The following is a 12,477-nucleotide window of genomic DNA, read 5'->3' as shown; positions in this document are numbered from 1 at the left end:
AATAATAATAACAATAAAAATAATAATAATAATAATATTAACGACGACAGCGACAATAATAATAATAATAATTATTATTATAATAATAATGGAAGACAGACAGTAAGAACCATCAATCCACGGTGAAGTTCTCCCAGATGTGGACACTACCCTAGCAAGTGATGGTCAGTAACGGGAACCAGGCAGGCGTCATAGTAGGGCTGAGCCCCACCGCACATCAGGAACCCATGCGTAAGCCGTGAGTACTTAATGTGAAGTCAGGCAATATCCACTTCTAACCGCTGAGGCATGGAGGGGAAAGACCTCGATAAAATTACAGTGTGAAAAAAGTCCTTTATTACACTCTCTTTGACAGCATCTCACTGTCTCTGCCAACAAGCACGACCCGCCGACTCTTAGGAAGAAGATATATTAGTAACAGGAAGTGGGTAGTTGGCAGGGGGCCCGTCAAGAAGATGCCTACTTAGCTAAACCATCCACCCTTTCATTACCTACGACACCAACATGTGTAGGGACCCAGCAAAACTGGACCAATTTACCCATCTCCCAATAAAGAAATACCGCTCAAGAATGGCAAGGATTACAGGATGAGCTGAATTAACACTTTCTAGAGCCAAAAGGACGCTTTGGGGGTCGCTAAAAACTGTTAATTACCTCTCTAAATGTGCCAAAATGAGTTAAAGAGCAAAAGTGACAGCAGACAAGTTTGTAGTAATAAAAAATGCATCTGTAGGAAGGCTACCTTCCCTCACAAACTCTGGAAACACCACTCAAAACCCGACCCCAGTGGCCGACTTGGATCCATTTGTATAAACAGAGACAGTATCTCTTTGAAGGAATAAATGTTCTTAAAATTACTGATGTATCACCTGGGAAGAAGCCAGACTTAGTGCCAGCAAAATCCCAGCAGAACTGCATTGTTGGAAGGAACCAAGGATGCCACAGACAGGCGCATCTGAAAAATCATACGCCTCCATGATCTGCCTGACCCTGAACTCAAAGAGATGTGGAGTGCGAGGATGAGAATCGTCATAATGAAGAATATAATTGTCACGACACATAAATGACTACAAGTGATTGTGGCAAACGTCGCACACGGTTCCAGCAATGAATGGTCAACGACTTATGCTGCAGATCTAAGGAAGGGGGGGGACACCAACCTCGTCTAGCAAGGTAGGAATCGGGGAATATTTGAAAGCACTAGTAGCAAGGCACAGACCCAAATGATGCACAGGAGTAAGAACACTAAGCCGCGGCGCAGAACCCAAGGAATACACCTCGCAACCATAGGCAAGCTTAGATCTCATTACAGCGTGATACAGGTGCAGGAGAGTCATTCGGTCAGCACCCCACGATGTGTAAGACAACATCCTCAACATATTCACAGCCTGCATACAGGCACTCGTAAAAGGTTCAAATTCAGAACACAAGTCCACTTGTGGTCAAATATCAAAGCAAGGAATCTAGTCTCCCCCACGCATTGGAGACGGCACCCACTCAGAAGTACAGTAAGTCAGGTTCTGGGAGGACTCCCCTATTTCAACAGAAATGCATGGTTACAGTTGTCGTTGATGAAAACGAAATCCTTTCTGGTCCCCCCAGCTGGTGACTCTTACTAACACCAAATGTATTCGTCTCTCACAGCAATCGTCTGTGAACCAGGAAACCAGATTGCCAAGCCATCTATGTAGAGCAGTGGTTCCCAAACTTTTTCTGGTCGTTACCCACTTTTCATACATGATCCTTGTCCATGGCCCCCCTTCCCCAACCATAACCCATGACTACAGTGACTGTCTACACTACAGTCCTACACTCATCATGTCCATATAAAAATCACTCTAGCAAATCCTGTAATTTTATTGATTCCATTTGTTATTTTCTCTTTTGTTAAGTATTAATAAAGAAATGTGTATTTTGTCTTAGCTGAATCTTATATAATTATTGAAATGGTACTAAAGGAATAATAAAATGCACATTAAAAAAATCCATACTTAGAGTAATTAAATATTGCATTATTGCGAAAAGCTGATACAGCAATAAAAAAAAAATTCACTGGATTGAAAAAGTGTATTAATCCCACGCAATTTGATCTGAACTTTGAATCTTACAAATCTGATAACTTTATAATTCTGAAATGATATGCTATCATAGTGAGTCATAATTATCTGCCACAACCATGGCCTTCAATTGCGACACACCCACCTCCTCCCAGACCATTTGCTTCTGAACATTCATACCAGGTTCAATTTTCCTTCATTTGATTCCCCATTCCACTCAGTGTAAGTTCTCTCCACTGACTACCTACTCGCTAAACTCCTTCGGTTCAGGTTATGGCCCCCTACATTCTGATATATGGCCCCCAGTTTGGGAACCACTGATGTAGAGGGAGGAAGACACTCCCTCTGCTAGGGAATCTACTATGTCTTTGATGGCTGTAGCCCACAAGGGCACACTTAGCACAATTCCCTGTGGAACACCCTCCTCCCGAACCCGACGAAGAGAGAGGAACAAGCCCACACGGACCTGGAACCTTTGATCGGACAAGAAATACCTTAGTAACAATGACAGGTGATCCGCAGACCAAAACTGCGCCCCTGACTCAGGATGCTATGGCACCATACCATATTGTGTGCCTTTTCCAAATCAGAAACACAGCCACAAGATGTGTAGAAACATAAGTTTCAGACTGCTTATTCTAGTTGGATGAGGTTGTCAGACATATTGTACAGTATACTCATTCTGTGACACCCACTTTGTGAAGGGGAGAAGAAACGTATATTTCTCTAGATATCAAAGGAGCCTGACACTGATCATCTTCTAAAACACAGTGGTTTGGACACACCATGCCAACCAAATGGGATGATAATTAGAAACATTAGAATGATCCATACCTGGCTTAGGAAATGGAAGGACTATACTCATCTTCCAATTGATGGGGACTACATCTTCATCCAAAACCATATTTTAAAGATCCATCAAACACAGCAGAGAATTGTACAGCAAATGGCATATCATAGCATAAGTATCATCAGCAGGTCAAGGAGCAGAGTCACTACACTGGTGGAGAGCATCACACAGTTCACAGAGGGTAAAGAATGCATTGCGGTTCTCCCCTCCACTAGACGGAATGGAAATACCTAACTTCTGCTGATGCCAGAAACAACCAAGTGGTTTAGCGGGATCTGATTGAGAAAAAATATAAAAGTGTTCTGCCGCCAGGGTTGAAGCTACCTCAGAGGTATTGAAGACAAAAGACCCCTGAAGTGTAAGTACTGAGGGAGGAGACGGTGAACATTTGCCTATTATTTTCCACACCATCTTCCAGGCCAACAGTAAAGGGGTGGATAAGGTGACAGACAATACACACGTTATCCAAGAGGTGCAGCATGAGTTTTTCAGAACCCACTGATAACGAGCATGAGCTTTCTTAAACTAAATATCTAAAAAGACATCTTTATTCCTCCTGTAACTTCTACTAGCAGCTATCTTGACACTCCTAGCCAAAGCGCACTCCTCATTTCACCAAGGCACAGGTCTCCTGCAAAACTTTCCATACGTTAGAGGAATAGAGGAAAAACCAGCCTAATACACAGTAAATGTGATATACTGTTCTGTATCATCAACACTAAAAACTTGGGCTAGTCAGCCTTACCCAACCACCAACGAGGGACATCCTCCACCAGCACAGAGCTGCATGCTTTGGCTGTAATAAGGTAATGATCATTACCATGTAATTCAGGCAGTCTCACAGGAAAAATCCAACGAACAATCATGGGAGACCAACGTAAGATCATTAACAGATAATGTACCATTATCTACATGAAAATGCATCAGGTCACCAGTGGTCAGAAGAACCAAGTCTAAATCCCCAATCAAAGATGCCAGGAGATCACCACGGGAGTTACATAGAGTATCACCCCACAAAGCATGGTGCCCATTAAGATCACACGTACACTGTATGCCTAGGAAGCTGACGAATGAGGCTATGAAGATTGAAAAGTGAGACAGGTGCAGAGAGAGGTAAATAAAGGATACAAAATATGTAAATCCTCTCCAGGTGCAACTGAAATATCACAACCTATAGGGGGGGGATGGACAGAGAAAGAAGTGGTTGGGTTATCTGTATGGCACAGAATAGCACAGTCACCTTGAGTGCCGCAGTCTACAAGAGGTGGTGAGTAGAAAGCTGTATATTCTCTAGGAGCAAGAAAAGGCCTGTCTCCGATAATAGTTTCCTAAAGACAAACATAGAAAGGGTACAACTTGGACAGGAGCAGTTTAAGTTCTTCCTTATTGTCTCTAACACCTCTACAGTTCCACTGCAGAGCAAGGTTTATAGGCCCAGGCATAGTTGGTTACATTAACCTCTTAGTAGGTGGGACACTTGACCCACCTGGACAAGGAATGCTCGAAGGAGGCCATACAGGTTGTTTAATAGTAGAGTTTCTTTTATCGGAGAATACTGGGTTGGCACTTGGGGCTGAAGGCACAAGACTGGGCGTTGGTGCATTGCTAAGGGAAGTGGTAGATGATGTTGCAGACCCCGCACCAGCAAACTTCACCACATCCATGATAAAGGAACCTTCAGACGCTGCAGTGTTAAATCTGCTCCCAACTAGTTGTCCTGGTAGAGAGCTTACTTTTTGGATCCCCAGCCAAAAGCAACTCTGAAGACCGCTTACCATGCTTGGGCGCAATAGAGGACCCAGTTTGAGCAGCAGACTTAGTCTAGGTAGAGAGAGAAATGTGAGACGTGCAATGATTGGTAGACTCGGGGACTGCCTCTGATACAGCATCGCCTGCTTTCCAAGACAGGAAGGAGTTAATTCAAGCTTTGGAGAAGACTTAGCACACGATAGTCGCGATGACTATCACCATGAGCAGTTCCAGTTACAACAGTTGTGGAAAACGCAGTAGAAGCCGAGCCTGCAGAAGACAAGGGAACAGCACATTCAGCAACCAAGGAAGCCTTAGGATCACTGGGCACTGAAGAGGACTCTGATGACACTGTAGCAGTAAGAACTGGAGGACACAGCCTTGACAGGAGAGATGCAATGTAAGCCCTTGTCGTGGGAACATAGACTTAACACTGTTCTTGGCCTCTTGAAATGGAATTTTCTCCCTGCCAGAAAGGGAGAGGACCTCCATCTCAAATAAGGACCAGTCACAGACCTTTAAGAAAGCAGGATGGGACTCACCACAGTGAACACAGGAAAAAGGGAGGGAATATTCGAGATTGTCATGGATACCCCCACAGTTGACACAGATTTTTAGTCGACCACCAGCTGGGTGACCAAATCTCTGGCAGTGCTAACAAAGTCTGGGTAGAGGAAGTTTCTGCTTCACTTTGTAGCGATGCCATGCAACAGTCAAACAATCAGGCAACTGGACTATATCAAATGCAAGAATAAGGGTAGTTGGTGCAGACAAGGTACCATTAACGTTCTATGGATACGGTCCACCTTCACCACATGGTGATTAACTAATTCCTGCTAAAGGACTTCTACACAACAGGCGTGAAGTTCCTTGCGATAAACACTTCCACGAGACTAATTGAGAAAATCATGAGGACAGCACGAGGCAGGGAGACTATCAATGTCTTTAATGGCCTGAAGGTGCTCACTCTGAATTGCATCACCAACCTCTACCAGTAAACTGCCATCAGTCTGGAGGACAACCTTCAGAGTAGCACACAAGCCCAAATAAGAGCATGATGTATTTGAAAAATATGCTGCTGATGCAGATCCTGGACACCTGACTATGGACGACAACATACTTTGCAAAAGAGAAGGGCACAGAAACACCTAGCATAATCTCATTAACATTGCTCTAGGACTGAGTAGGGCACCGGGAACGCCGACGATTAGCAGACTGGCAGCGGTTGGCAAGAACATACGACTCCAACATGGCAACCACGTAGGAGCCAGAACCAGTCTATGAAGCATCGTTATCGGAAGAACTTGTCATGGGTTTAGAAGTACCTGTGGTTGTATCCACATAGCAAAGGACACCTTCGCTCCCCCACTCCCGCAACTGGTCTACCACGAAGCCCAACAAGGAGAGACCCAACAACAAGTCATAGAGCACCCTTCAGCCCCAGTGGTAGCTGGGGAGTATATCCAGGTAACCAAAGGGTGACTCCAGGATGATAACGAGCCACCAGGTACCCCCAGTGCCCACTTGACCCTGACCAACGTTTGACCAGCTGATGGAGCTGGTCTGGCCCAACTAAGCCACAGTTCTAACTGGAGGAAGGGACCAAAGGGATGTGTTGCTAGCTGCAGAGCACAGCATGCAAGTTTGCTCATTTCCCTGGGCTCTTTTCCTAGCAATACAGGAAGCCATGCACGGCAAGCACGTGGGAGGGTAATCCAGCACCACTACCAGCCACCCTCATGACCGGTAGGCAGGGAGCCATTTAGTCTGGAACGTCAATGGTGACCCCTCTAGCATGGGCAGCCCTTCCTCCCCCCCCCCACCCCGAAAAAAAAGGAAAGGAGAGGGAAGTATCCCTTCTGACCCAGCTCACCAGATCCTTGGGTCACACAAGCCCTCCCGCCACGGCAAGGCGGCTCCCACTGGGGGAGTAGTAATATATTATATAACTATATATATGAGAGGAGTGAGGTGGACCAGGAGAGAAAGGAGCAGGCAGGGAGAAAGACTGAAAGTCAAGAAGCGGAAGATCAAAGAAATGGCTGATGAATATAGGACCAAAGTAAGGGAGGAGTTGGAATCAGTGAATTGTAATGAAATGGATCTCGACAGCCTGTGGAATTCATATAGGGACTGCATATTATGAATGCTAAAGCAGAGTGTGCTGTGGCAAGAGTAACAGCAAGGAAGAAACGTACGGCATGGTGAGATGAAGAGGTTAAGATGACAATGGAGGAAAAGAGGAAGAAGTGACTAGAGTGGTTACAGGACAGGGGTTCAGTTAAAATAAGAACTGAATATATTGAGAGCAAGCAGCACATAAAGAGACTATTGAAAAGGAAAAAGAAGGAGATGAATGATGATCTAGCAAGGAAAATGAATGCAAATTACTCTGAAAATAGGAAGTTAATCTGGAATGAGGTGTGGAAATGTAGAAGTAAAAGTGGAAAGAAATGTGAAAGTGTGAAGGATGTAGGTGGTAGATTATTAACCCATGGGGATAACTTAAGGACCAGCTGGAAAAAATAATTTGAAAGCCCGATGACTGGGAATAGAGAGAGCAGAGAGGCTGTAAACATATTTGGATTTGGGGGGGGGGGTGCATAGAAGGAAGGCAGTGCCAGGAAACGTGACCCTCGCTCAGGTGAAGAGCACTGTGAAGCAGCTAAATAACGGGAAATCAGCTGGGGTTGATGAGGTGTATGCAGAGATGCTTACGTGTAGTGGAGAGAGCAGAGTAAAGTGTTTGTTGAAGATTTGTAAGAAGGCATGGATGAGTGAAACTGTGCCAGCAGAGAGGAAAAAGGCTGTGATTGTACCCTTATACAAAAATAAAGGTGAGCGAAGTGAGTGCAAGAATTATCGTGGCATAAGTATATTGAGTGTGGTAGGGAAGGTATATGGAAGAATTATTATAGAGAAAGGAATAAAGATATCGGAAGTTTTAGTGAGTGATGAACAGGGTGGCTTTAGGAGTGGCAATGGATGTGTGGATCAAATATTTGCAGTAAGACAGATAGTGGAGAAAGCTTGTGAGAAGGACTATAAGGTGTTTATGGCATTCATGGATCTGGAAAAAGCATACGACAATTAGACAGAGAAGGATTGAGGAAGGATTTGCGCATGTAGTGTGGAGATGGTAAGCTGCTAGGTGCCGTCAAGAGTTTTTATGAAGGTAGTGAAGCATGTGTAAGGGTTAATGGGCATCTAAGTGAATGGTTCACGACCGGTGTGGGAGTGCGACAAGGTTGTGTGATGTCCCCGTGGTTGTTCAATAAATATATATATATATATATATATATATATATATATATATATATATATATATATATATATATATATATATATATATATATATATATATATATATATATGGATGGGGTGAAGAGAGAAGTAGAAACACGAGTAATGGAGAGAGGGATGGGGTTGGTAATGAATGGTGATGGATGGAATGTCTCAAATTTGTGGCATGCAGATGATGCAGTACAGCTCGTACTTGCCAGTGCAGGACAAGAGCTTGGTAGACTAGTGCAGAGTTTTGTTAATGTCTGTGGGAGTCGTGCTTTGAAAGTAAATGTAGAAAAGAGGAAAGTGATGGTTTTTGAGAGAGAAGGTGATTCCCAGTGTGATGTCACATTGAATGGAGAGGGACTGGAATTGGTGAGAGAGTTCAAATACCTGGGTTAAGTGATAGCAAAGAGAGGAAAATGTGCAAAGAACTAGAATGTAGCGTGACACAAGGAAGGAATGTAGCTGGTGCTATAAAAGCCTTGATAAGAAACAGAGGCTTAAGTGTTGCAGTTGCACGAGGCTTACATGAAGGAGTGTTAGTGCCAGCTTTAACATATGGATGTGAAACTATAGTGTAGCATGAAAATGAAAAGGCAAGTGTAAGAGCAGTGGAGATGGGACTGCTGAGGAATGTATGAAGGGTACAGAGAGTGGATAGGATATGGAATAATGTGATTCGTGAAAGCTGTGGAGTGAAGAAGTCCATGGACACCAGAATCGAGGAGAGTGTACTGAGATGGTATGGTCATATGAAGAAAATGGATAACAACAGAGTGGTGAAAAAGGTATATCTGAGCGAATTTGAAGGAGGAAGGAGGCGAGGTAGGCCAAGGAGAAGGTGGAGAGATATAGTGGGTGAGTGTGTGAGGAAGAGAGGTATGGAGGTCGGTGAAGCTAGGGGTCTGACAAGAGATCGAGTTGGCCGGATGAATGTTGTGAGAAGTGCATGATCAGGGATTTGGCACCCCATTTTAACATGACAGAGTCCGGATTAACTCTATCGGATACATTTATATGAAGCTACGAAACGTGATGAATGTTTTTGACGTATCAGATGGAGCCAGGATTTCGGGGTCTTGAATGGTGAGTGATTAGAAGCGTGGCCCACTGGATTGGGCAAATTTGGGCTGTCTGAACGTTGCTTCTCCTCACCCTGCTCTAGGGTGGGAAAGGAGGTCCTGATGATGATGATGATAATAATGATATACGTACTGTATATATATTTATGTATGTCTATTACAGTATATATATATATATATATATATATATATATATATATATATATATATATATATATATATATATATATATATATATATATATATATACAGTATATATATATACACGGAGCCTCTGTGGTACAGTGGTAGAGTGTGCGTTTCGTACACGGGTGAACCAGGGTTCGCGCCCCGCCAGGGTAATAAACCTTGGGAGTGTTCACCCGGCCACGTACTGCATTGGCGAACATAGGGAGTGCTGTGGTTGAACCAGTGTCGCTTACTATAAAATATGCTTGCACCCAGTCGGTTTGCGAGGGCCGATTACACTTGGTTCACAGACTACACACATATCCAAAGCAACTCCAACACTACAATTACACTTACAAGCACTTCACACCCTACATTCAATCTCTACCAGACAGCCTAAGCCACTTGGTAGAGATACATTGGCTGTATCGTCCCCACTTCGGTCGGGATAAGCCGGTCCTGCAGTGGACACTCAAACGGCTAAAGATGATATATATATATATATATATATATATATATATATATATATATATATAGATATATATATATATATATATATATATATATATATATATATATATATATATATATATATATATATATATATATATATATATATATATATATAACTCAGACCTCGATTTAAGGGACCAAATGGGGATTCAACTTGTCCCTTACTTGAAAATGTCCATTGTTTTACCACATATAAAGACAATCTTATTATGAAATACAATGATTGTTTCACTTATTTATATGATTATGATTATTACTTTACAGGTACTGTAAACAAACATATTAATGTTTCAAGCAGCGGACTTTTTAAATGGTACTGTCCGTTTGTCAGGTAGAATATGGTGTCTCTTAAAACCGAAATCCCTTTACTGGAGATCCCTTAAATCTAGGTTTCAGTGCATATATATATATATATATAAAGAGAGAGAGAGAAAGAGAGAGAGAGAGAGAGATTAATACATGTAAAAGGGCATTAGGATAGCTTGGGATCGAATAGTGGCTGTTAGGGTGGTTATGGCCACGTCTGTGGGTTTTCGCACCCAGGTAAGGGTAAATTAAGATTTGAGTGAGGAGTTTTCCGTGAATGTTGGTGTGCATCAGGAGGTCAGTCTTGAGCCTCTTGTTTATTACGGTACTAGTACTTGTAGCCCTCTCACGTGACTTCAGAAATGGATTCACGTGGGAGATGTATGCTAATGATTTGGTATTGACTGCAGAGAATGAAAGGAAGGTGAAGGAATGATCTAGGAAATGGAAAATGCTATGAGACACAAGGGCTTAAGAGCAAATGCAGATAAAACAAAAGTGATGGTCTCTAGGGGTGGGGACAGTAGTGTCCAAGAGCAGGGGGAGTGGCTATGTGCGATTTCCCACGAGGGCGTGGGAAGCAATCCATCCTCCAGTGTTTATGATAAGTGGGTGCATATGAGATGTATTGGTATTAGTAGTAGACTGCGAGATAACATTGATTTCACGTGTCCGTTGTGTCGGGGAGAGCATGTGGAGATTGCCAGGAGTGAAAAATTTGAACTTGCTGGTGAGTCTCTTGAGGGTGTGGAAGAGATTTGTTATTTGGGAGACATGTTATGTGCTGAAGATGGGGCTGGAGCTAGCTCTGTGGCTAGAGTGAGGAATGGTTGGAAGAATTTCAGCGAGCTGTTGCCTCTCCTGACGTTGAGAGGGCTTTCCCTCCGTGCTAAGGGATCTTTCTATGTGGCATGTGCTAGGAGTGTAATGCTGTATGATACTCAGACCTGGGCAGTAAAGGAAGAGGATATTTGCAGGCTCAGACGTACAGAAATAACAATGATTAGGTGGATGTGCAGAGCGTTCCTGAGTGCGAGACCTGGGGGGGCTCGGTTTATGATGGAAAAGTTGAGTCGTAGGATGGGACTGGAGTATATTGTTGTGATGAGGGGAGGTAGACTGAGATGGTTTGGATATGTATAGAGGATGGGGGATGATTAATGGGTGCAGAAAGTGAAAAGTATTAATATTGGAGGTAGGGGAGCGAGAGGTACACCGAAATAGACCAGGGACGAGTTCATTGAGTGTGATCTCAGGGATAAGGGACTAATCACGGAAGCTGCCAGGGACTGGGCAGCATGGAGAGCCGCCATTAGGTGACCAAGGCCGACGCATGGAAGCATGTTGGAGACTTCAAAAACGATATATATATATATATATATATATATATATATATATATATATATATATATATATATATATATATATATATATATATATATATGCTGTGAATATACAGTCTCTCTCCCTCTCTCTCTCTCTCTCTCTCTCTACCTACCTACCTATCTGTATCTATCTATCTATCTATCTATATATTTATACCTATCTATCTATCTATCTATCTATCTACCTGTCTGTCTATCTATCTATCTATCTATCTATATGTATATTATATGTAAAGAAAACATCTCTTGCAGACGGTAAAAATACAATAAAAAAGAAAAATCACCTTACTGACAGAATTAATCTAAGCCTTGTTTTACTTGTCACAGGGGACACTACGGGCCTCACGCAGTGCCGACCACAGCCCTCCAACGAGTGACAGAGGCGCCGCATACGTCCGCCAGGAGCCAGATTCCACCGATTCCGACGAAGACAAGGTCGTGAACCCCCCTGACTTGAGTTCCGACACAAGAGTGAACCACCTCCACCCAGACAGTCAGGGCATCACCTTGATCGATCCCGACGCGGAGATATTCGACCTGGGCCTGGTTATTAAGGAAGCTGAAATGCATGACAAGGATGACTGATACCTAAAGCAACGTATCCTGATCTGGCCTCACTTAACACAGTCTGAGCTATTCCAACCTCACCATGAGGTGAATGTATTAGATCTGGATCTGGTTGCTAAGGAAGCTGAGCTGAATGACAACGATAAATAACACCTTTAACCCTACATGGTGTAGGTCTAGGTAGAGTTGACTCATTTCTATTTCTTGCACATATCTTAAGCCTAAGGTAAATCAAATGACAACCTTAATATCCTTCATCTAAGCCAATGAAAATGGAAAATGAAGCCTAGTAATTATCACAACTGCATTTGTGTAATGAGTTAGTACATTTAAAATTTGTTTAAATATTGTCAACGAAACATTGTTATACTTAAGAGAGTAATTTTTAATTACATGGTTGATCCGCCAAGGTGTATATAGTGTCAGACACACACTGCATTAGGGTGGTTCCATCCTGATTCCTCTATGTGATCTCTTTTCATTTGTGTCACTGTAACTTTAAATCCTGGAAT

At 42.9% G+C, this 12,477-nt stretch overlaps 1 protein-coding gene across 1 annotated transcript in view; it reads left to right on the top strand.

The window, feature by feature from the left end:
• Positions 1-12,027, top strand: part of LOC145415990 (uncharacterized) — a 31,946-nt gene extending 19,919 nt beyond the window's left edge. Inside the window, exon 5 of the mRNA XM_080285092.1 lies at positions 11,726-12,027. Coding sequence (XP_080141218.1) covers positions 11,726-11,983 — 258 coding nt within the window. The 3' untranslated portion in view covers positions 11,984-12,027. The remainder of the gene's footprint in view (positions 1-11,725) is intronic.
• Positions 12,028-12,477: the final 450 nt, after the last annotated feature.

Source organism: Coenobita brevimanus, chromosome 104, assembly GCF_032717465.1.
Source record: "Coenobita brevimanus isolate Jiangsu-jjx chromosome 104, ASM3271746v2, whole genome shotgun sequence".
In the NCBI taxonomy this organism is placed as follows: domain Eukaryota; kingdom Metazoa; phylum Arthropoda; class Malacostraca; order Decapoda; family Coenobitidae; genus Coenobita; species Coenobita brevimanus.
Note: the sequence above shows the minus strand (reverse complement) of the source record. Positions and strands in the feature narration are given on the sequence as shown.